The 25,363-nt window shown below is 44.6% G+C and overlaps 3 protein-coding genes across 3 annotated transcripts; 1 reads left to right on the top strand and 2 right to left on the bottom strand.

Moving 5' to 3' along the window:
- Positions 1-56: 56 nt before the first annotated feature.
- Positions 57-16,659, bottom strand: ptpn3 (protein tyrosine phosphatase non-receptor type 3). Its single transcript, XM_056601776.1, has 26 exons — positions 16,406-16,659; positions 14,776-14,940; positions 13,862-13,996; positions 13,666-13,708; positions 11,526-11,607; positions 11,020-11,064; positions 10,755-10,807; positions 10,390-10,507; positions 9,692-9,779; positions 9,271-9,359; positions 9,120-9,183; positions 8,442-8,647; positions 7,968-8,096; positions 7,587-7,748; positions 7,394-7,496; positions 6,999-7,076; positions 6,830-6,886; positions 6,256-6,412; positions 5,483-5,658; positions 4,982-5,072; positions 4,588-4,649; positions 4,233-4,379; positions 3,262-3,390; positions 2,146-2,291; positions 1,870-2,005; positions 57-1,246 (listed from the first exon to the last, which is right to left on the bottom strand). The coding sequence occupies exons 2-26, from the start codon at positions 14,842-14,844 to the stop codon at positions 1,172-1,174; spliced, it is 2,640 nt and encodes an 879-aa protein (XP_056457751.1). The 5' UTR covers positions 14,845-14,940; positions 16,406-16,659; the 3' UTR covers positions 57-1,171.
- Positions 16,660-21,040: 4,381 nt separating this feature from the next.
- sgk2b (serum/glucocorticoid regulated kinase 2b) lies at positions 21,041-23,193 on the top strand. The gene is given in 8 exon segments (XM_056601878.1): positions 21,041-21,145; positions 21,263-21,393; positions 21,628-21,661; positions 21,663-21,773; positions 21,775-21,849; positions 22,102-22,255; positions 22,391-22,480; positions 22,577-23,193. Coding segments are annotated over 6 exon segments (606 nt in total). The 3' UTR covers positions 22,252-22,255; positions 22,391-22,480; positions 22,577-23,193.
- LOC130392598 (transmembrane protein 244-like) lies at positions 22,926-25,180 on the bottom strand. The gene is made up of 6 exons (XM_056603152.1): positions 25,103-25,180; positions 24,645-24,730; positions 24,170-24,243; positions 23,954-24,079; positions 23,595-23,639; positions 22,926-23,474 (listed from the first exon to the last, which is right to left on the bottom strand). The coding sequence occupies exons 1-6, from the start codon at positions 25,133-25,135 to the stop codon at positions 23,380-23,382; spliced, it is 459 nt and encodes a 152-aa protein (XP_056459127.1). The 5' UTR covers positions 25,136-25,180; the 3' UTR covers positions 22,926-23,379.
- Between the last annotated feature and the right edge of the window lie 183 nt (positions 25,181-25,363).

Genomic DNA, 25,363 nt, shown 5'->3' with positions numbered 1-25,363 from the left:
TAGGCGGTTAATGGGATACAATACAAATAACAATACATACGCCTGTTCGTGTTTATTATTAGATGATAAGAATAATAGCTATAAAAAGACAGGGCAACAGGCCGCATAATACTGTAGGTCATTTGTTTGCACATTATGGCACAGACATTCAGGAGTCAGATCATATCATGAATGTGATTTAATAGGATTAAATCCCACAGGAATCACACTTGTGTAGATTAGCTACCACACAATATGTTGTGTGGTAGGCCAGCATGTGAATGATTTTTTTTACCAGGATGTGCCCTCTCCTGTGTGCTTAACTTAACTAAAAATAATGTCACCAGACACAACAAAGTGGAGTACAAAAAGGATTAAAAGTGTATATTTACAAAATCATCATCATTACAGTCATTCTTTCCAGGTAGCCCTGCGTCCTCACAGTGCAGCATTCAACACAGTCTACATCATAAAGTGTTCATCCTGACACCATGAAAAACCAGGTTAGCATAGACTTTTCTGCCCACCAGAAGTCAGATGCATCAATAGAAATCAATGTATTTATTCCCTGTGTCAATAATTTAATTGAGGTGGTGATCCTTGGGGTGGGGGAGGGCGGTCTTCCTTGTGCTGCCGCCACCCGAAGATACAAAAGTTGATAAGGGTCACATAGTTTATGAAGACACCAATAAAGCGCTAGAAATGTCCACGGGATCAGGCAACTAAGGCACTGTTCTATGGGAGCAGCAGTCTGGTCTTTAGCTGGGCGTTGCTATAGTGCTAAGTACCGTTCGCTTCAGTACCGCTGTCATTCTCACCCGGCAGGGAACAGAATCTCTCCATTTCTTCCACCATTCTCCTTCTTTAACGACGGCCATCTTTGTTCCGTCTTGGTATTTAAATGCACGATGCTTTAGGGAACTGATTGCAGAATTGTCTGCTGAAGGTGACATAATGACATAATGCTTATGTCCTGTGTGCTCAACCTAGACCATGCAGCTCAATTACAAATATTCTCTGAGTCTAGCCAGACTCATACCAGTCCAAAGTTTGGCAAAATGTTGGGGACATCATTCAGTAGCAGGAGGGACCCTCACTCTTCTTGGTGGAAGGTAGCTATTGTTGGAATGAAGTTAGGCTGGTGTGCGTGTACATGTGTCCTGCTTTGGATGGCTAGCAGTAGTGAGGTAAGCTATGGGGTTGAAGATCTTTTCTGTCTCTCTTTGTAGACTCGTAGTATGGCCTCGCACACAAACTGGAACTGACACTGAAACACAGAGACATGAGCTGTTGGACACTGGTAACAGCAAGTGCTATTAGTTACTGGTAAAATGTACTGGTATTAGTAACTGATAAGGGTTATTGGTATTAGTAAGTTGTTTAACTATGAATAATTGTGCGTTCGGAAGGAGAATTGGTTGTGTTATCTGCTTCCATTGACTTGGAAAGTTAACTCTCCAAGTCAATGGAAGCAGATAACACAACCAATTCTCCTTCCGAACGCACAATTATTTATAGTTAAACAACTTACAGTAGCGAGAGTTACAGTAGCAACTCAAAAAGCATCACACAGATAATCACAGCGCCAAAAATAGTGCCAAATTAATTATGTTCCTGTTATTTCTTATTTGCTTTTTAGGGAGTGAATTGTTACATCTGGCCAAGGGCTTCAGACGGAAACTAGCCTTCTGGCTAGATGTAGACAAACAGAAATCTTGTTGTGTTGTTACTGGCCCTTATTCATAACCCATTGAAAAATTTAAAAGGTATCCAATCATTTATGTTCCCCTCGTTACTCTAACAGTTTCCTCTTAAAACCAAAGGGCGGCAGTGAGCCACCAGAGCGCGTAGCTCCCGTTAGAGCGTCCGACCGCTAGTCAGTGTCAGTACCGTGGTCTGGACCATCATGGCCCGCTGGTCCCTGAGGGCTCGGACCACGTCCAGGGGGTACAAGGGCCGACCCTCCTCCAGGAGCGCCAGCGCTGTCTCCATGGTGATCAACACACCTGTTCGCCCAATCCCGGCGCTGGAATTACACCCCTCCGCCGGTTAGGGTAAAGTCCATGTATGCATAAGGTGCTTATGTAACCAGCGTGATGTGTGTGTGTGTATGTGGGACTGAGAGTGTGTCTGTGTGTGTGGGACTGATGGTGTTTGTGTAGTCACCTGCAGTGCACCATAAGTGTCTCCTGGCCTTTCCTCCGGTCGCGGACACAGTTGACAAACTGCAGGAAGTCAGAGGGGTCGTCCGGAACGCCGTGGTCCGGCCACGCCACGTACTGGAGGTGTGTGACCGCGCGCTCCTCCCCCCGCTACACACACACACACACACACACACACACACACACACACACACAGGTCAGTGTAGTGCTGAAGGAGGAACAAGTGTCTGATCTCTAGGAGGAGGACGAGGACGGAAGGCCTGGGGGAGGAGGGGGGTGAGTGTCGTCTATGATGGGCTTGCGGCCGGCGACTTCATGCCGGGATTAACTCTCTGCCAGAGAGGCAGATGGACCTTCCCAGCAGAGTGTGTGTGTGTGTGTGTGTGTGTGTGTGTGTGTGTGTGTGTGTGTGTGTGTGTGTGTGTGTGTGTGTGTGTGTGTGTGTGTGTGTGTGTGTGTGTGTGTGTGTGTGTGTGTGTGTGTGTGTACACTGAATGACTACTTGGGCATTGGGTCTCCTTACCTTTTCACCATGGCAGGTCATCTATAATCTATAATATTGTATAAAACTGTAATTGATATTTACTAAACAAATGTCTGCCCCTTACAGGCACCCAGACAAAACAAAATACAACATGATGTTGTTGTGTTACCTAACCATACCCTTTCCGACGACACACACAAAACGCACACATACACACAAACAACCAAATGCCTGGTGGCCGACCATCCACCCAGGCAGGTAGTGACTGTATGATATTGGCAGGGGGCTTGTGTGTGTGTGGTTATTGCCTGTGGTCAGTCCTCTGATGTGACATATGGCATGAGCACGATACATGGACCCAACGCTGAAAACATCAACGGAAATAGACTCTGCATGGCTCACTGTATAACGCATTACCATGGATGTGTGCGTGTGTATGTGTATGTATGTATGTTTGTGTGGGTGTACATGTGTAGGGTTAGGGTTATGTATGTGTGTATGTTTGCCTGTGTATATGTGTGTGTGTGTGTGTGTGTGTGTGTGTGTGTGTGTGTGTGTGTGTGTGTGTGTGTGTGTGTGTGTGTGTGTGTGTGTGTGTGTGTGTGTGTGTGTGTGTGTGTGTGTGTGTTACTGTACCTGTGTGTGCGTCAGGGTGAAGCAGCGGGTGACGTAGGCGAGGGTGCACTCCTCCGAGTGGCAGCTCACCCTCAGGCAGCCATACTCCTTCACCTCCGCCGGATGCGGCCAGTACTGGTGGCACTTGGTCTGCCGGGGCACATGACATCATCACTTAATTACATTACTCTCCCACATGAATCATCCATCAAGCACGGGGGGGGGATACACAATGTCACTCCTACCTGGGCCGCATTATGTCTGACTAAGATTGAAATTCAGATGCAGAGCACACCAAGAGAGAAATGAGCTTAGAGAGACTCAAGGACAACGCGCCAAACAACTGTGTACTGCTTGAGTGTGAGTGTGAGTGTGTGTGCGTGTGCGTGTCTTTGTGTGTGTGTGTAGGAGGAGTGTTCAGGCCACTTGAAGCATACGAGGGAAAAGGATCAATTAATGAGAAGGGCCGGTTACCAAGCAACAGGTACGCTGAGGAACGGACAGCTCCATTCAGTGATGGTATGACAGAACTGCTGCTTCTGCTGCTGCCGCCCCACACTCCGAGGGTTGTATCGCTCCGCTCTCAGAGAATGTACCTCATTGGCATCCAGCACACACACGCTCTGCCGTAGAGCTCGGCCCGCTGGCCTGTGAAATCTCTAATTACCCTCTCCTGCTCCCTATTGATCCCTTGTATCCTTGTTTCTTTGTGTAAGAAGAATAAAACCCCACACACACTCATGTGTGCGATGTAATTATAGCAATCACAAATCAAATCAACTCAAATAAACCAATTACAAAAGCATGACACGATGCTGATGTGATGGTGTTGTTTTGATTAGAACAGCGATCAAGCATGCCCAACTCTGTGTGTGTGTGTGTGTGTGTGTGTGTGTGTGTGTGTGTGTGTGTGTGTGTGTGTGTGTGTGTGTCTGTGTCTGTGTGTGTGTGTGTGTGTGTGTGTGTGTGTGATGATCCTGAGTTGTACTGACCCGTCCCCTCTCGGTGAGTGTGGTGAGCATGATGATGGTGTGTGTCTGCTGCTCCCACACACACTGCCAGAAGTGTGTACATGTGTGGGGCAGGGGACCCTGCGCTGCGATGTAACGTAAACACATGCCGGACGACGGGGGGGCCACCTGAGGACACACACACACACACACACACACACACACACACACACACACACACACACACACACACACACACACACACTGTATTTAACCATTTTGCAGATGCTTTTTCCAAAGCAACTTACAAACACGCACACACTACACATTGTGAGTGAATGTGTAACCCTAGATGGAGACCGGATACAAGGTTCTCTGTGAAAGCAGGAGCACGTACTGTGATGTGGCTGGCGTTGATGTAGTCTTCCTGGTCCTGCAGAACCACCCTGGAAACGTCGTCTGGGGAAGGAGAACACGAGGAATACAAACTGACTCCGTTGTCGAGGCAACCGTTGGGGCCGGTGAGTTACTTTCACGAGGCTTCTCAAAAGCTAACATGCCAAGGTTAGACAAGGTAGCAGCATGGAGGGGGAGAGGGGAGGAGAGGATTGGAGAGAGGAGAGAGGGGAGAGGAGGGAAGACGGAGAGGAGATGAGAGGAGAGGAGGGAAGAGGAGAGGAGAGGAGAGAGGAGAGGAGAGAGAAGAAGAGAGGAGAGGGGAGAAGAGGGTAAGGAGGGGGGGGGGGGGACCTAGAGAGGAGAGTGCAGGAGGACGTGCTGGTAGAACTCACATGGCAGAACGTCCTTGTAGCGGTTCTTCTCCATGTTCTCCGGTAGGCGAGAACAGCCCAGCAGGAGGCCAGGCTTCCTCCTGTACAGGTTCTGGAAGGCAGAGAGAGAGGGGGAGGAACATGTTGAGACCCAGGACAGATAGAACACACACACACACACACACACACACACACACACACACACACACACACACACACACACACACACACACACACACACACACACACACACACACACACACACACACACACACACACACACACACGGGACAGGTCCTCCTAGTTTTTCAGCCAACGACTCCACAGATTAAGGGCAGCGCTCGTTAGGCTTTGGTACCATCCCAAAATAAGAGTGAGTAGCACACGTATAATCCTGCATCAAGTATTACGACAAATGTGGGAATTTCTGTGCGTGTACAGGCATCTGCGTGCGTGCGTGCGTGCGTGCGTGCGTGCGTGCGTGCGTGCGTGCGCGTAGGTCTGCTATTCTGGGCCGACTACCTCAAAGTGGAAGGAGAGAGTGCCTGACTGCAGCCCTCTCTCCAGCTGTCTCATGGAGTCCTCCAGGGTGCTGGCACGCTCCGCCTGGCCCGGCGACGAGGGCTTGTCGGACTCTGATTGGCCGGTCAGCGAGAGGGAAGGGGGGAACTGTAGTAGTTGGGCCACCCGACCGGAACCTGCAAGACAGAGAGTTAGACAGGAGCAGGTCAGCCCTCCCCTCAACCCTAAACAGAGAACACCGGGCGGTTGTGGACCATCTAGGAGTCATCGTCAAGGAGACGGAGGAGGTACAAATAGATAAACCATAAATGAATGTTTGAGGGTAGGTAGTGGATTTCTTTTGACATGCGTGTAAGTCTTGAGATCTTATACATTGGGTTTGTTATACTTGGCTGAATAGCTATATTACCTTTTAGTATATGCTACTCGTGAACCTCCTAAGATGGCACAATTTGATTGGTTCTCTATCTTGGGGTATTTGGCAATATCCCACGATTGAGATCTCAAACTTGGGATATTGTTTTCATCGCAAAATGTCAGTCTCGTCAGACTAATAAAAACAAATAAACTGCTCATAAAAACTAATAAATCCTGGTCAAAAAGTGTTATCTTGTTTATTTTTATAGTGTTCACGTGTAGTATATACTAAAATAATTATTCGCCTCAGTAAATAGTGGAGAATAGCCCCCAAATAGATATATGTAACAATTATTCCCCTTCGGCAAATAATTGTTTAATATATCCTTTTCTCTCACACACCCAACCCCACACACCTTTGCGTCTGATGAGCAGGGCGAGCTCCCGGGAGTGGGACTCTCGGCTGGCCTTGATGAACATGACTACCTGGTCATGGGTGTGCTCAGAAATGTCTCGACCGTTGATGAGCACTAACAGGTCTCCCTCCAGCAGCTGGGGCTCACATCGCCCCGCCTGCAGACACACACATTTAGAGGTTATCATGTTATAGGCCTGTGAATGGTTTCAGAGGCCTCTCGTCTAGCCACCTGCTTCATCAACACTAATTATTCAGTGCTGTTGAGTCATTGAGCAGCCACTTAGATCCAAAGCGATTCACAGTCGATGCAGATGAGCAGGTTGGGCTGAGGGCCTTTTTCTCAAGGATCCCTACAGGTAGTTTGCAGTTTTCAGGGATCAAATTCACAACCCTAACCCTATAGCCGATCCTCTATCATGCCCCCTCTTTTCCTTTCCCCCCCCCCCCCCCCCCCCCCCACACACACACACACACACACACTCACATGGTGTGCTGGGAGGAGATCACACGGCTCAATTGACATAAAGGACACCTTAATGTTTCACCAAAGACACGCTGAGGGTTGATCTTACCGGGGACTCAGGCTTAACATGGGATATCGCTAGAGGCATCTTCTGATCCACCCCGCCCTGGGAGGAGGGAGGAGGGGGGAGGGGGAATGATACATGAGTCAAGAATGGAGACAAATGTTGTTTGTCGGTTCCTTGTCGGCGAGCACGAGAGAGTATGAGAATGACTCACCTTGACGTTGAAGCCAAACCTTCCTTCATGATCCGGAGCAATACGTACAAGAAGAAGATCTCCATCTCCCAGCGGGGGCTGAGGACACACACATGGGGACAAATGGAAAACACACAAAAACACACAAACACACTCACTAGAGTCCACCCTTTCCATCCTCAACCATCATCAAACACACACACATTGACACAGAGACACACACACAAAGACACATTGAAAGACATTCACATTCATACACACACCCACTGGACACACACCGGAGACACACACACACACACACACACACACACACACACACACACACACACACACACACACACACACACACACACACACACACACACACACACACACACACACACACACACACACAGTGGGTAGATTACATCACTGACCTTGTCCCATTTGTGTGGAGATGTGTCTCCATTATCTTCATCTCCTGTGCTGATGTCAAACACATTGAACGAGCTTTCCTGGCTGTGTTGACCAGCGCTGTTGCTATGGAGAGAAGATTTGAAATGGATGAAGTCACATTGAGAGAGTAGCTTTTAGAAATGTCCATTATCTTTGGAGGCCCTTGAGACTCACCGCTGGGGAGACTCCCCCCCCTCACTGCCCCTGCTGCTGCCCACAGAGACCCTGTACGTGTAGAAGACGTCCTCCCCCTCGGTCATGTCTTCCAGCTCGTTGGTCAGCTCCACCGACGATGGGCGGGGCTTACTGATGCCATGGCGAACTCTGGGGCTCCGCCTACCACAACCAGACAGCCCGTCCCGTTAACCCAGTGATCTGCTATGGGCCTCAACACAGGGGCTAGAGAGAGACACACCTAACCCCGTCCCGTTAACCCAGTGATCTGCTATGGGCCTCAACACAGGGGCTAGAGAGAGACACACCTAACCCCGTCCCGTTAACCCAGTGATCTGCTATGGGCCTCAACACAGGGGCTACAGAGGGAGGGGGCCGTACCAGTTGGGTGTGTTGGGGGGGGATCTGGAGGGCAGGCTCTTGGTCTCCAGGTACTCTGAGGACAGCGAGCGCTGGAGGACAGGGTTCCACACCATCCCTCCCACCACGCGCTGACACACCGGGCCGCCCCTGTAAACCGCAGCACCGTGAGACATATGGAGCTATCCTACCGGAAGTACTTTCTTCAATGTATGTATGTGTATGTGTATATGTATGTGCATGTGTAAATGTGTATATATATATATATGTGTGTGGTGTGTATATATATATATATATATATATATATATATATATATATATATATATATATATATATATATATACATACATATATATATATATATATATATACATACGTGTGTGTGTGTGTGTGTGTGTGTGTGTGTGTGTGTGTGTGTGTGTGTGTGTGTGTGTGTGTGTGTGTGTGTGTGTGTGTGTGTGTGTGTGTGTGTGTGTGTGTGTGCGTGCGATCACCTGTCTGTCTTGGTGGGGCCCAGCCTGCCCAGGTGCTGGGTGATCAGCTTGCTGTAGGCCTGCCTGCTGCTGTAGTTGTGCTTGGGGCTGCGAGCGGAGCGGCTGGAGCTGAAGAAGGAGTGGTGGTCCACACTGGACCTCCACAGGTTCTTACAGGCCTTGGGACAGCCCAGAACCAAAGACACTTCACAGTCCTGGGTCTCACCCTGTAGGACACAGTGGACTGGACCTTTAGCAACAACAACATGATAATAACGTCCATCATGCCTGATCTGCAACGATGGATAATCTGTGTGTTCTCTATGTGTTCTCGTCCCGTCCGTATAGGTGGAAATCTGTCTTGCTGTTGATAAGACGCACAATGAAGAGAAAAGGAAAATTAAAAATAATAGATTATTCCCCTCAAATGCGTTCAAACTAAAGTTACAAACCTGTTTAGAAAATCTAAGAAGTAGAAAGTACTGATATTTGTGTTTCAATTAAGGGTTAGGGTTAATAAAAAGTTGTCAAGAAATAGAAATACTCAAGCAAAGTACAGATACGGATAAAGTACTGAAAACGGAACTGAAGTATAGGACATTAGTTACATTTTTACTACACCTACATTTGTACTTCCTACTTCCCCCCTCTGCATAGAGACATTCTAGCATCCATAATGTCTGGGAGGAACGGACTCACATGTTTGCGTTTGAGGTGCACCAGGAAGCGTTTCCTCTTGAAGGAGATCTTGATGATGTTGCCCCTGCGTGGGACAACAGGCACCGGGTCAGAAGACAGATGTCACAGGTCCACAACAGCCCACCGTCCAATCAGAGAGCTCGGCACTCACCAGGGGAAGAAACTGGAGCAGATCATGTTGCAAAACACAGCCACACCGCTGGAGGCCAGGCCCACCAACAGTGGAACGCTGGTCGAGTCCTGAGAGAGCGAGCACAGGTTGACGTAGAGAGAGAGAGAGAGCCGGAGAGAGAGAGATATAGGGATAAAGAGTTAAAGCGAAAAAATTCATATCATCGAGGAAACACCAGAAAGCTAATAACTAATCATAAACGTGTTTATGTAACAAGTAATATCAGAGAAAAGAATGCAACTAATAACACGGAAAGTGTGTGTGTGTGTGTGTGTGTGTGTGTGTGTGTGTGTGTGTGTGTGTGTGTGTGTGTGTGTGTGTGTGTGTGTGTGTGTGTGTGTGTGTGTGTGTGTGTGTGTGTGTGTGTGTGTGTGTGTGTGTGTGTGTGTGTGTGCGCTACCATGGCAGCGTGCAGCTCCACTCCATAAAGCTCAAGTGTTCGTGCCGTGTTAAGGAAACAGAGCTCAGCCTCGCTCTGCTTCAAACCCCTGAGGGAGAAAACACAAAGAGAGAGCCACTAGCATCCAGGACAACAGCCGACAACTACCCCACTCAACTACCCTACACTGCCACTGTTCTCTACCCACATAACCCCCCCACACTACCATTGTTCTCTACCCCATAGAACTACCCCACACTACCACTGTTCTCTACCCCATAGAACTACCACTGTTCTCCACTACCACTGAACCAAACCATCACTACGACTGTTCTCTGCAACACAATGCAGAAATATACCATCCATATCAATGTTCTCCACACAAAAAGGAACTACACCGCAGTATCACCCTCCTATAAAACACAACACAGATAGACCGAACAACCCCCTCACCATGACTGTGAGTAGCGACATAGTTAATTAATTCATCCACAATGGGAAATAATGTGGTTCCTCTCAATGTTCAAATGTGACAAAAAAAGAAGTGTAATTAGTAGCAGTAATAGTAAATAATGGCAAATAAATACATCTATAAATGTTATGGGATGCAGGCGGTGTGGTGTGCCATATATATGTTTCTGGTGTAGGGAGACTATCCTTTCACTACAACTCAGACAGAGGGTTTGTCTTCTGATCAACAGCCTAAGTCCTCAAAGTACTTGTGCTGGGGATGCAGGTCCTCCACTTTAGATAGGAAGTCATCGTCTTGCTCTGGGAGGAAGTGGCTCTTGGAGAGGTAACCAGGGAGACAGGACTGACTGTGATCCCCAAGCTCTGCTGCTGGCAGAGAGAGAAAGACAGAGAGACAGAGAGATAGAGGGAGAGAAAGAGAGAAAGCGAGAGAGACATAAGAATTACTGCACACACTCGAAAACCAAAATAGCTTGTTGGTTTAATTTCTTGCGTCAAATAATAATCCTATTTTTCATTATCACTATCGATCAATGATCAAGATTACTCATTGAATTGATCAGTCACAGTGTTTGTGGTTGGGAGAGAGAAAGAGGGAAAGAGAGAGTCTTACACTGAACTGCATAAGAAGCCAGCACTACTGCTGCACTCAGCGGACACTGCAACCTGCAATCAGACTTTGATTACACACTGTAACTATACGTCTAATGGAAACTGTGTGTGTGTGTGTCACAAAGGGGAAAGGAGGTGTGTGTGTGTGTGTGTGTGTGTGTGTGTGTGTGTGTGTGTGTGTGTGTGTGTGTGTGTGTGTGTGTGTGTGTGTGTGTGTGTGTGTGTGTGTGTGTGTGTGTGTGTGTGTGTGTGGTGCTTGTTCCCACCTTCCCTCTCTGATGTCGCTGCTGATCTGGAGGAAGTAAAGGTGCCTACAGAAGAAGAGGAGGGAAGAGGAACAAACGCCCACAAACCCGCTCTTTAGAAAAATAATCAACATCCTATTCAAACTTTACTGGACACGCAAGTGAGCAGCATGTCAACTCTCAGGGTAACGGTCGCATGTTGACATTTAGAAATCCCTCTGAGTAAAACTAGTATCTACTATTATTATTCATCATTCATGTCATTAAGCAGACCCTTCTATCCAAAGTGACACACAGGGATGGGCACCATTCAAGAGGAGGTTAGACAGCCTGCACAAGGAATAAAACCCCGTAACTTTTCAGTTGGCAATTGAACCTGCTAGCCACTATATTATCTCAAATCTATAAAGCCATATGAGACCACCATTCATTACAAATAGGAACATTGAGATGCCTGCAGCCCCCAGTGGCAAATGGTGATAGGTCTGGCCGGGAGGTGACAGGAGAACAGAACAAAGGTAAACTACCTTGTCTGTTCGTGCTGCAGAGAGTTTGGGTCGGAGATGAAAAATCGTACTCGGAAGTTGAGATAGAAGGGTGCGACGAGCCCTGAAAGGGTGCACACAGAAATTGTTATGTTACTTCCACACACAGCTTCATAGTCATCGTACTTCACACGGTCTGACCCCTAGCCCCAAATGCATCTCTGATGCCGCTCTGAGGGTAGGATCGCATGTGCAAAATGCAAGATGCCAAAAGGCAAATCACCTGGGGAATAAAGGGGTAAGTCATGTGAACCGTGTATAACCATCATGCCAGCCAGCTCAATTGTACCCATGGTTTTCAGGAAATGTACCAACTCAAAGTAATCCAATTCAAAATGATTTTCCTCGGTTCAGCATCATCCTAAGAAACATACCCAATAGTAAGTAAGCCTGAAGATTTTCATTTGATTATAATCATATGATCATTTTCTAGTTAAAGGGTTGGTGTATGTGTTTACCCCAAGCTTAAGCCTATCAGGCCTGCCTTTTCAATATGACCAGGGTGGGAGAATGACTTTTTGGTTCACCAGCCAGTCAGTTTTTTATGAAAATACACCAGACTTTGATATTTTACCAGACACAATCAAGTTTTTCAAATGCTCATGCGTGACTAGGCTTTAGCGCAGTGGTTCCCAAACTTTTTTTCAGGGGACCCCCTTTTGGACTTTTCGCGACCCCCCCGCCCCGCGCGACAGCACCCCCCCCCCCCCCCCCCCCCCCCCCAACTTAGTGCATTATTATTATTATTGTTATTATTATCATTATTATTATGCAGTAGTAATCATCACCATTATTATTATTGTTGTTTTTAATAAATTTATTATTACTATGTAATATAAATCTTCAGAGACAGCCATGTAAATATGCAAATATAGCCTTTTGGCTTAAGTTTTAATCACTGCGGGCCGATTATCAGACTGACGTTCGATGGCGGGACAAACCGACAAATATAGAATCAAAGGGTGGGGTTACAGGGGGTTCTTTTCAAAGGTGGATTTCTCTCTGCAAAGTGGCTGTGCATTAAAAGCCTATTCTGACGCCAGTATTTTAATATAATGTTTCATATAATTATTCGTATATATATTTTTTTATTTTTTTATTTTTTTTAATATGCAAACTGGCCCATCTCTCCGCGACCCCCCTGACGGTGCTCCGCGACCCCCTGGGGGGTCGCAACCCCCAGTTTGGGAACCGCTGCTTTAGCGATTATATTTGAAAAATATATTGAATGTACTGTTTATTTACCTATTTAAATCGTTTACCAATAAAACCATAACCAAAATGGTAAATCCCCCAAGAGCCCAGGAACACCCCTATTAAGACTCACTGATAGCGCTGGGAACTGTTTGTCTTCAATTTAACATTTCTCATTTAATGCATAGATGAATGTACAAATAAAGAGAGACCCTTTGATCTGAACTAATGTTATCCTAACACTGTTGGATGGTTATTGAAAGTTGTTCCAACGAAATTTGTATTAGAAGTAGTTTTTCTTGATTTCATGAATGAATGAATAACGTGATGACGTGTGACATTAGCACATTAACGACAGTGCTTACTGATCCGTCTGCACTGCAGGCTACAGGCTAGCATTGGATATTACACCAAGCCCTTCCTTTTCTGTCTGTCTTTTTTTTTTGGTCCACCAATCATATTGCCACGGTGGCAGGAGGATTGATTAAATTGACCAAATAATTACAAAATCAAACCTAATTTTGTGGCGGAGGCTAATTTCCCACCCTGAGTATGACCCCTCTAGGCCACTGAGGTCATCTGGGCTCTGTCTGCTACTCGTATCTAGAGTCAGGACAACACAGGATTAGCCTGGAGCTAATAATCATGCCACATAACCTAACCTTGAAGGGTTAGGGTTTCCTCCACAGCTAGCATTCATATCCAGGCTAAAAACGTTGTTTTTATTATTTTGTATTATTCATCATTCTGCATTATTTATGTGTATCTTTTCGCTAGATGTTGAGCACTTTGAAATGTGTATAGAAATGTGCACACAAATACAATCGCCTTGCATTTCCTCGCACCGAAATTCGAAATCGAAATTGTCCAGCAGTGTAGTCAGAGAGCACAACGGTGAGTTCTACATTTTGAGCATGAATCCAAATACCTTTCATCTGCTTCTTCAAGGGTTTCTCTGGCTCCAACCACCTCTGAGAGAGAGAGAGAGAGAGAGAGAGAGAGAGAGAGAGAGAGAGAGAGAGAGAGAGAGAGAGAAATACAATAGATGAACGATCCAAAATGCAGTTCAATGCATCTCTTCACCATTGCCAAACTGTGCAACAAATAAAGAAACGCCGGCTCACAGGAGAGTGTGTGTTGGCCGTGATGGAGGCGATGGTGGTGCCTGCCTCCCGGAGCTGCAGGCTGAAGAGATGTCTCTCCAGGAGGCCCAGGTGGTCACACACCAGGTCCAGCAGCACCCCACCTTCATCCTGCTTCTGTGGGCCCGGGAGTGAGGGGGAGGGGGTAGGACAGGCTAAGATTACCCCATTTTAGTATGGTCACATCATTTATGGATAGGACTACATCTCATATATATATTGTGGCAACCCTGATCCGACGGAGGAGGTCGAGCCCTGAAAACCGTGTGATAAACCGTTGACCCACACCCTGTTTGGTGCGTCTCCTTCCGGAATCTCAGCCGCCGACGGTCGGGGTTGCCAATATATATATATATATATATATAGACACACACACACACACACACACACACACACACACACACACACAAATGTATGCTTGTAGCCCACATGAATGCTACTGGTGACCATAACAATGCAGTTGTCCGTTTTTTAACAAACACTAAATGGATGATGTTGAATCTGAAGCAGTAACAGGAAGGCTGTGTGTGCTATCAGATTGGGTCTATGCATCCCAGGTACAGCCGGCTCCTCGTGTGTCCTTACAACCAGCTTCTGTTTAACATGCTCCACTGGCCCCCTCGTGATGGAACCACTTACGAAGGCTCCCCTGGAAGCTGCGCTTTATGGAGCGTATAATAATAATAATAAACCATCCAAAAAGGTAAGGGCAGTTTTGGGATGTCTTGCTACTTTCAATGTCATGACTCAAACATTTTAATGACATCAAAGACCTAGTTGTGTGTGTGTGTGTGTGTGTGTGTGTGTGTGTGTGTGTGTGTGTGTGTGTGTGTGTGTGTGTGTGTGTGTGTGTGTGTGTGTGTGTGTGTGTGTGTGTGTGTGTGTGTGTTACTCACGCTGACTCTGAAGGTATGGATGGTGCCGTTCAACAGCTGAACCAGGCAGAGCAGGTCAGGTTTTGGCATGTCTGTAGCCCAGGCAAAAAGGTCTCACCTCGCAAGGACACACACACACACACACACACCTTGCTTGAGCTCATCAGCTCATCACTGAGTGGGGACCTGGAATGACAGACACACAGACACACACCACACACACACACACACACACAGACAAAGAGACACACAAACAAACACGCACACATACACACACACAGTTTCAGATGTTTCCGGGCTGTTGTCTTGTTGCCCATTGAAACCGAGCCCACAGGCTGGTACTGTGTGCGGTGAGTAATACAGTTTTAATATACGTGTTGGGCGAGATACAGCTCCCTGGTGAGTAATGTCTTGTGAATGCAGAGGAGTGACTGTGTGTGTGTGTGTGTGTGTGTGTGTGTGTGTGTGTGTGTGTGTGTGTGTGTGTTTTATCTGGCCTGGGTCTCAACATGTTCCTCCCCCTCTCTCTCATTCTCTCCCCATGTCTCTGTCTGCTCTCACTGGTTCTCCCTCCTGTCCCTCGCCTTGTGCAGACAGCTGAATGATAAGAATGTTAAATATTCTCAGAGTTAAGCACGCCCATTAACAGAGGTACAATCTGTTTCCCAATCCTAAAAAAGGCTAGCAATGATTGCGTGAACACAAACACGCATACATACACACATAAACACACAGACACACACAGACACGCACAGACACCAGGGTGAGCGGCTAGTGTCTGTTTGTGTGTTTGCGTTTGTGTTTATGTTTGCATACTTGCTGCAGACTTTCGATCTGATGTCACAACTCGACCATCGGGGGTGTGTGTCTCTGTGTGTGTGTACGTGTGTGTACGTGTGTGTGTGTGTGTGTGTGTGTGTGTGTTTTGGCTTGATTCAGGTTAACAATTGAATGGACGCAATTTCTTTCACACTCTTTCTTTAAAAGACACACGCAAAGTTTTAGTTAATGTTTGACAACAGTAACACACTTAGAATATATTAAACAAGCACTATTCTGCTTGACTACCTGCTTTCCCTAATAATCTAAATACCACGCTATCAATTGTGCATTTTAAGACAGAATACAACTAAAGTAGACATATACAATGTTGTACTTGTGTTTTTATTGCATGTAAAATATGAATAGCATGCATTGCAAAGCAGTCAACAACAAAAGTCTGGGAGTCGGGTGTGGGAGTTACATTCAAACCAGGACAGAAACACTAGAGCTTAATTTTTTAAGGAATGCTAAGGAAGGCGAAATAAGGAGTGCTTAACTACTTTAGTAAGGAGTGAAGGAGTAGTTTTAGTAAGAAGTTAAGGAGTGCTTAACTCCTTACTTGGCCTTCTATAATAATCGGAAACAGAAAGAAGCGAGCCCAACCTCAATGTAATCAGGCCTAGTTTAGATTAAAGCATGGCGATAATGAATTATGTTTTGACCTGGTCGGACTTTGGACTACACCCTAAAACCAACCTGTTTACAATATAGACTAATCTACAGCTACACCCAAGGGGAGGAACACTGTTCGCCAACTTTCGATCGGATCTTACAACATTACCGAGGTGATGTTTTGAGAAAGACGCATAGCGTTAAAAAGCGTTACTACCTCGGTGGTTCTGCTTTAGAGACGTGTTGAGAAGATATCCAATGGGAAATAGTGGAAACGACGCGCGCCTGACAGGTGAGGAATAGGTAAATATCCGGGACCAGTCCGTCATCCCAGTGGTGGTGATTTCGCACGGCCCCGCCCCTTCAAGGCGCGAGCAAGAGGCGGGTACGCGCTATCCCATGTCCCTGAAACGGGGAAGGGATCGAGTCCTAAGGAACCATCCGGGGGACACGCGACTGATAATCAAAGCAATATATTCACTCCATAACACGAATAACAAACACACTATGAACTAAAGAATAATGGTTTCAACGGATACACACAATCTACAAATAAAAGTAGTTTTTCATTATTATCACCTGTTGTAGAAATTTTTTATTGAACCAGTAAATTATCGAATAATATAATGAGTAATTCAATAATCTATTACCTTTGCATCCATTTTTGTTCGATAGGCCTATTCTTTAAATTATAGGCTTAATATTTTAACTATATCGTCTCGATGGTTTTGTCAATGTCTAATCAAGATGTGCATGTTTGCATTGAAGATATCATTCTCTATATGTCTCTATTTTACATGCATAAGTGGCAAATATCTGGTTGTTTTCTGTAATGGACAGGCCCACTGAATATTATCAACAGAGTTTATGAATATTGTCTTGGTAGAGATATTACTCATTCACTCACTCGACAGGTTTATTGTCTCCACCTACAGGGAGATATTGGTATTGCCTGATTAAGGTTAAATCAGTCAGTAATAAAGCATTACATCAAGTACAATGTTATTACTCGATTCATTTGGCTGTCTAATTCAGCATTAATATGATAATCAACATAATACTAAGTACTATGTACTTATATTATTACTAGTGGTATTAGTAGTAATAGTATTAGTAGACATTATACTGCTACAGCTGCTACTACTACTACTAATAATATTAATAATAATAATAATAATAATAATAACACTAAGACTAATAGACAGTTTATGCTTTTATATTTATTAAAATACCTATAGACTAGCTGTTAATTGATGTTGGCCTTCACTGCATATGTGATTTGTTTTGACTATATTGTTTTACTGTTGATGAAGTAATTAAGAATAAAAGTTTAAATAATGTGTGTTAATATAATAATTATTACTACTAATATTATGACCAATACAACTTCTAATGATTCTACTACTATTACTAATAATAATGATAAATACTTATATTACATAATATACTGTCAAATACAACTCCTAGGGAGTGTATTGTGTAACTATCTTGGTTGAATCCAAAAGAAAAGGGCCCAACCAATGGTTCCCCTGGTCTGTTGCATCATGGGTGTTGAGATGTGTGAGTGTTCTGCAGCGTCATGTTTTGCATGCCATGGAAGTCAAACGCGGGGCTGACCTGCTCACCCATGCCACTGGAGTAATGGGACAAGAGGGGGAGTTGGCATGCCCAAACCAGCAGAAACAGGTCTCCTCACTTCAGCCAATAAGAGGAAGGCAGGAGGCCGGGATTCCTCCATGCTGCTGTGTTTTAGAGAGAACCTCCCCTGGCATCGGCTTTCTGCACCAGGAACAATGAAGGGTCGGCTGATGGGCCTGCTGACTGTTCACTGAACCCAGCCCTCTTCATATAGACACCAGGGGTCGGGAAGAGAGGGGGATCATCGGTGAAGTAACGAAAATGAGATTGAAGTCCATTATGTCTCTCCACTCACGTGTCTGTGGTTGTCCTCAAGAGTCTTACACTCAGTTCTGGGATTGATTGTGCAGTTGTCTCTTCCCTCTTTTCTGTTTTTAAGATCTCCCCTTAAGGACACTGATCAGTTCAGTGTTTTGTTCATGGTAAGATATGACCCATATTGACATTACTTTGTCAAGATATACATCAGAAATGTTTTGCAAGTAATCTCACTATTAGTAATATAGAAAGATTGAAACAACACATTATTATACAAATAATTATAGATCAATAGAACAATCTGAGTGCTTCAACTCTCTCTGCTTTCACTCATCTTTGTTCCGTCAACCCCCCCTACCTCCCTCCTCCACCCCTCCCTCCCTCTTACCCTCCCCTCCTCTGCATCCTTTGGTTCACAACAAAACTGGGTTTACAATGGTGTGCCAGTGTGTTAAGAAATGATGTAATTGTGTTTAGTCATAAATGTCCCTGCACAGGGCCCATTGGAGTTTCATTATGTTCTGCTTTCTTTAGCCATGAGAGTGACATTAAGTCTCTGCCAAATAGGCGAACATAACATTTGAACATGAGGTTGGTCCGGAAGCAAATGTCAAATATGTGTCAACAGGTTCTGGTCTGGGGTCACATCGGACCACGAGGGACATTTATGCAACACATTAATAACACTCCATAGTTCCATGACACAACCGTCCTTCAGGGCCAAACTATCTTCTGTACTGCTGCTAGCTAGTGCTGCACGACAATCGAATCGCAATTGCGATATCTGCCTTTGTGATTGCATAACCGCAAAAGGCTGCGATACATTTTTTTTTTAAAGTGCAAAAAAAAAAAAAAATTGTATTTTCTTATTTATTCCATTTATTTTATTTAGTTGTACTATTGAGAAAACCTAACAAATTTCTGCACTACAGAAATGCCTTTATATTGAAAGAGATATTTATTTATTATTGATTTAATTTAGTAAAATATTGTTATTTGGAAAACATACTGTACAATTTTTTTCGTTTTTGTATTTTTTTTATACTAGTTTAGTTTGTATGCTTGAGTTGAGAAAATTGACTTGAGTTTAAAATTATCAGCAATCTGTGTGCATTCTCCTTGGTAACCAAGCAAGTAGACTCATGACACCATTTGTTTATTATGTCGCAATCGCAAATCACAATATTGTCCACAATAATCGCAAAATGAGTTTTTCACATAGGCCTACTACGTGCAGACCTACTGCTAGCCATCCTTTCCCTTCTCGCACCTCTGTCAGACAGTCAACACCCTCCTGCACCCTCATACAATCCTGGCCTGCATATGGAAATAATCATCTATTGATTATTATTTTACCATCCACTCGGTGTATTAGAGGTATTCAGAGCTTGGATAGATCCACACACAGCACCCTTCAAGCCTGATAACAACCGGAGGCCAACAAATTAAGAACGTTAATGTCCCTATAACTTCTCAGTCCATGCTGTCCTCTCACACCTGTGACAAGCAACAGACAATACAAACATTCACGGCAATTTACAAATAGAAAGGCAGAAAGAAGAAAGAAAGAAAAAAAATGATAAAGAAAGACAGTATAGGTCTTTATAAATATGAAAAAACAACCTCATTCCTTCTTCAGCAGAGTCAATGTTTTTCCAAAAGTGTTAAATGTCGAAACATGCTGCTGCTACTTTAGCTGCTGCTATAAGTGTTGCCGTGTGCGCTTCTGGTTCCAGTTATCCCAGTAACAGTGACAGGGAGTAGGCCTACCTGTGACCTCATGGGTTGCCTCTCTCTTCACCGTGACGCCAGAGAGCGGCCGCCTGTGCGGGCCAGCAGGCCAGTCTCTAGCCTCTCGCTCTCCGGGAATGCCTGGAACTTCACTCGACTCAGTCCTCACAGGGTTAGGAAGTGAGGTGTTTTGGACCGGAGATGACCGTGACTCACATGACTAATGCCAGAATGAGAGGACTTGCGTCATATTTCGCAGGGGAGTCGTGTTTTCCAAAGTTGTGCTGTATTTGATGGAGACATCTTCCAAAAAGTGTTATTCCAACATTAAGAGACAAGAAAGAAGTCAAAAGAAAAAAATTAACATTGTTCGATTTACAACATACGACTTATGGCAACAGTTGGCATAACAGTAACGCGTTGTATTGGGCTCGCTTATGTAAGGCATAGCATGTGGTCCAGGTCTGCTGAAGGGAAAGAAAATCCGTTCAGCGACTTCATGAACAAATCGGTATCGAATCATCTCTCCCGAAAGTGAGTCAGCTATGCCGGCTATGAGAAATGAAATAAGCCAATATCAAATGTTTTACCATTATAAACATAGGCCTGTGATATTTTGATATTTAATCAACGTTGGAACAATTATAGATAAATAAATTGAAATAGACAAAAAATTGACATAATACAAAACGATCTTATCCACCAGTTGTTTAGTGAGGGGAGCCAGAAGACCTCTCGGTCAGAGAGGTGTCCGGACCACAGGGACAAGGCGGGAGGTGCTGTCTGCAAAACTCCTCCATTGATACTTCCCAGTGAGTAGCCTATAAAATCCGTTCTACCTCTGAGATAAAGCCTTCATTTTGTTTTGATAAAAATTGCTGCTTTGGCATAAAGTTTCATGGTAATATTAATGATTTTAAAACTGACGTCATATATTTCAGTTTGGATTTCATCAGGATGAAGCATAGCCTATAGATTTAGACAATCTAAAAGTTATCGGCAAAGGAAACTTTGGAAAGGTACGATTTTCTTGAGGCCGTGTTTTGACTGCATGGGAGCCACATACGATGGCGATTGTAAATAGGCTAAAGGTAAAAACCTACCAAGAGGTAGGCCTACCTATCAATCTATTGACGTAAATAACAGATATTGGTCAGTCGCTCTATATGTCCGTCTGTCAGACATTCAGGAACCTTTGCCCTCTGACCTGCTGCAGAGCAATGTGATGGTGGAGAGAAATGTGCTACTGAAGGGCCTGCAGCATCCCTTCCTCATGGGACTCCAGTTCTCCTTCCAGACGACCCACCGGCTTTACTTTGTCCTTGAGTACGTAAACGGGGGAGATGTACTTAGAAAAGCTACACCTTGTGGGATAGAAATTGACTTTTTGATGGAAAGAAAATAAAACCATTTTGACTTGCTGCTGATGTGGGTGAAACATGTTTAGGTGGTTCCTTGTGTGTGGCTCTTCTGCCACCTGCAGATGGACAGGAGCTTCCCAGAGCCCAGCGCTGCGTTCTATGCAGCTGAGATTGCCACAGCACTGGGCAACCTGCACTCCCTAGAGGTCGTCTACAGGTACAGGCCCACCTACTGAGATTCAGGCAAAACACCATGCGCTCAATTCCTAATAAATGGGAAGTAAGAAAGTTAAAAGTAATGGGAAAGAATCTCGTCAAATTCCATTGAGCATTGAATGTGAATATATAATGGTCATCCTACTATGAACTACGTAAATGCAAAGAAATTGATAACTAATCTTTAAATATTGATAAGGCGACTCGTCCGTCCCGATCTGCCCCCCCCCGACAGAGACATGAAACCAGAGAACATACTGCTGGACCGGGGGGGGGCATGTCACGCTGACAGACTTAGGGCTGTGCGAAGAGGGCATGGACATGGACGGTACGATGCACATCTTCTGCGGGACCCCTGAGTACCTGGCCACGGAGATCCTGCAGGGCCACACCTAACAGCCCCGCGGTGGACAGGTGGGGCCTGGGCACCGTGCTGTTTGAGACGCTTCATGGACTGGTAAGAAATGACACTGTCGTTAAATATTTTTTCTTTGACGAACCGGTGTGCAGAGAGAGAACAGTGGGTTGAGAGAGAGAGAGAGAATAGCGGGGGAGGGAGAGAGGGAATGGTAAGTTAGCTTCAGACTGGCAACACCGTGCGCGCGTCCCAGCGGATTGAACCAGACAGTGCCTCATAGGCTTTTTGATGGGGTTAAACTTTCCTAATAGTCATAACATCAAACACATGAACAATGTCAATCCCTCTCAGCCCCATTCTACAGCTGCAGCAGAGCGGAGACGTTCAACAGATCATCAACGCCCCTCTGAAGCTGGCCGCTGCTGTGTCTTCTGCAGCCCAGTCTCTGCTGACGGGACTGCTGGAAAGAGGCTGCTCCAAACGTTTAGGGTGGATTCATGACTTTGTAAGTATCGATGTACCCAACTCCGGGAAAACACACTTTGAGCCAAATAACTAGGCCACATGTGTAGGCCAGGGCACGAGGTTTAAAAATACCCCATGACTGTGAGGTGAGTCCGTGTTGCTTCCATGCTTGCAGGAGGAAATGCAGGATCATGCATTCTTTGTGTCTATCAACTGAGAGGACCTCATCGCCCGGAGGATCCCTCCTCCTTTCATTCCTGATGTGGTATGTGTCACTTTGAGACAGGAGGGAAAGACGTCATACAGAACCAGGTGATTAAATGTGGATAACAACCTATGTCTTTATCTTTTTCCTCCTCAGGCCAGACCCTGCGATGTCTGCTATGTGGATTCATAGTTTACGTTACAACCCATCCCAGCCTCTCTAGGTGGGAGTGATAAGTGGCAGGGGGGCGGGGCTAATGAGACCTTCCTAGGATTCACTTACATGTCCCCGTGGAGTGTGAGGAGGCAGAGGCGCTTACATAGGCTTCCAGATGCTTCAATCAAACGGCTCCTCAACACTGGTCTCAGCAGACAGGATGAATATTCATTTGTTTCATTGCAAATGTATTTCTTCCTTTGTTCATGTTGAGAGTATTACGTTGATAACATAATGAAAGAAAACTGTAAAATTGTTATTGAAAGGATTGAATCAACGTGCTAGTTAGTAACCATTTGAGCAAACTCTTTTAGTTAGACTATATTCAGATTGTTGAGGTCGGAACACATTGCCTGTTTTTTACCCTCTACCATCCTTCAATCGACAAAAGACAATAAAGACTTTTTAAAAATATTCATAAAGGTTTATTTTAATTATATATATATACACAAATTAATTTTATTGCAACATCCACTTCTTCCAAGTAGTCCAACATTTGGCCTACGTTGGTTCTCTGCTTCATACTCATATTTCCTACTGGGCCCCCCATGCTAGGAATTAATGGACATGCTTTGGATAATAGCATCGGACCATAAAACTAAATTATGATATTACTATTGTATTATTTCATATTTTTACAGACATAGAGCATCACCTTTACCAAAAAGGGATATCAGAAGGTTTAACGCTGTACAGACGGATAAGTAGAAACAGGCAGTGAGTGTTATCTCTTTCCCGAAGCGTCAGTAACTACCAAAGGAGGGGTAGCTGTGGTCCCCACGACAGGTGAAGTAGGCTATCAGTTGTCCATTGCAGATCATGAGAAACAAGCCACTACCTGTACCAAGAAGCAAGAGAAAACACGTTTGAATGTCAAGACAATCACTGATTAAACATAAATCAAACGGTTCTCATGTTTACAGATAGTTCTCCAGCCAGGTTATTGCATTTGTCTTACCTAGCGCTAACCACCACTGCCACACTGTGGGGAACTCCAACATCACTGCAAAACAATAATAAAAACAACACACACACACACCATGTATTTAACCGTGTTGGTACTTGTAAATGCAAATATTTTGATGATGTTTTTAATTTATTGGTTTGTATTTAATTGAATTATCCATTTGTTTATTATATTAGCTTTGTTTCGTCAATAGATTTATACATATTATGGATGGATATTATTGTGGATATTCTTCAGTATATTCTCATTTGATCTTGTCTTTTAGATAAGCAGTGTTCTTTTGCTGCGGTAGAGCCTGAACTTACATTCCTGAATGAATAAAGTGTAACCTCATCTTATTTTGGGTTCACCTAAGCTGGTGAGAAGAACGTGCAGAAAGGTGACGGTCAGTGCGTAGTCCCAAACCCATCTTCTCACCACAGCAGCAAACAGCAGGCCACAGGAGAAGTAGGTGAGCTCCATAGACAGCAGGTTGACTAAAGGAAAACCAGATAGAGAGACAGTATAAGGACATCAGGGGGTTGAAGGGCAGACTTGTTTTGGTTATTGTGTTCCTCTGTGCTCACCCAAGTATTTGGAGTTTGAGTCAGCGGGCCCGGTCTTGAAGTCAAACGGGATGAGGCCATCAAAGTGGTCCAACCTGAGTGTAGTGTTTATTGAGTTTCAATTTTCAATTGGTATCAGAGATTAAAGCAACTGTTTGCTAGGTGTAAATTCTTGGTGGATCCACAAATTAACTAATAATGATGCATAAGTGGAAGAGATATGAAACAGGAAAGGACCATGACGATTACTTTAGTAGATGCTTACAAATTAAAAGTGTATATAAACTTAAATAATGTAGCAGAATTAATTCAATCATTCAAATTTTTGTTGTCCAAACTACACATTCTACATTCTGAAAAAATTGTAGTCAGATTCTACCACAGAAGGTACCTTACATCATGCAATCAATTGTAGGCTAAAGCAAACACACATTCGTAGGTCTGTAATATGTAAATGTGTAGAATACGTATGGCAGGAAAAGCTTAATAATCTTACTTGAAGATACCGAAACAGACACTCCCGATCATGTAGTACAGAGAGTAAAATATAACAAGACACAGGAGCAAATGGATAAGAACGGTCTGAAAAAGAAAAAAGCAGCATTTTTAAAGAAGCTCCGAGTATGTTGAACATCGCTTATTGCCTGCATAATTTAGCATTGGATTACCAAAGCACTGAGAGCGATACACAAATACAGTAGGCAGCCCTCCGCTGTGTGGGGGCGCTTTAGGTAAGCAGGCATGTTGCCTATTCTGCAATCCTACTTTAATCGGCTGAATATAATCGGAAATAAAATACCGCCCTATATATTTAAAATATATGCACTTGCCTCCCTACATGACACATTGCCTCTTTTGTTTATGTCATCTCTTTGGGAGCGACGACTCTATCCCCGCGGAGTTTACAAAACACTAGTCTGGTCTGATCGGATCACAACATTACTATCACCATACCTTTGAATCGACCAATTTCGCTTTAAATGCCATCTCATGGTTCGCATGATGTTTAGTGCAAAGGATCTAGGACCTGCAGCAACCTGCGACTATGAATCCTATAGTTGTGACTTATATCGCCCCCTAGCGGACCACCTAGGACTCGCACTTATTTCAGTGACGAGATTTCACAAACCCCAAATGTATCCAAAACACACAGATATTTGATACTAACGACACATGACTTCTTTCCCAGAGCCATATATATTCCATCCAATGTGA

This window comes from Gadus chalcogrammus, chromosome 11 (assembly GCF_026213295.1).
Source record: "Gadus chalcogrammus isolate NIFS_2021 chromosome 11, NIFS_Gcha_1.0, whole genome shotgun sequence".
NCBI classification, from domain to species: Eukaryota; Metazoa; Chordata; class Actinopteri; order Gadiformes; family Gadidae; genus Gadus; species Gadus chalcogrammus.
Note: the sequence above shows the minus strand (reverse complement) of the source record. Positions and strands in the feature narration are given on the sequence as shown.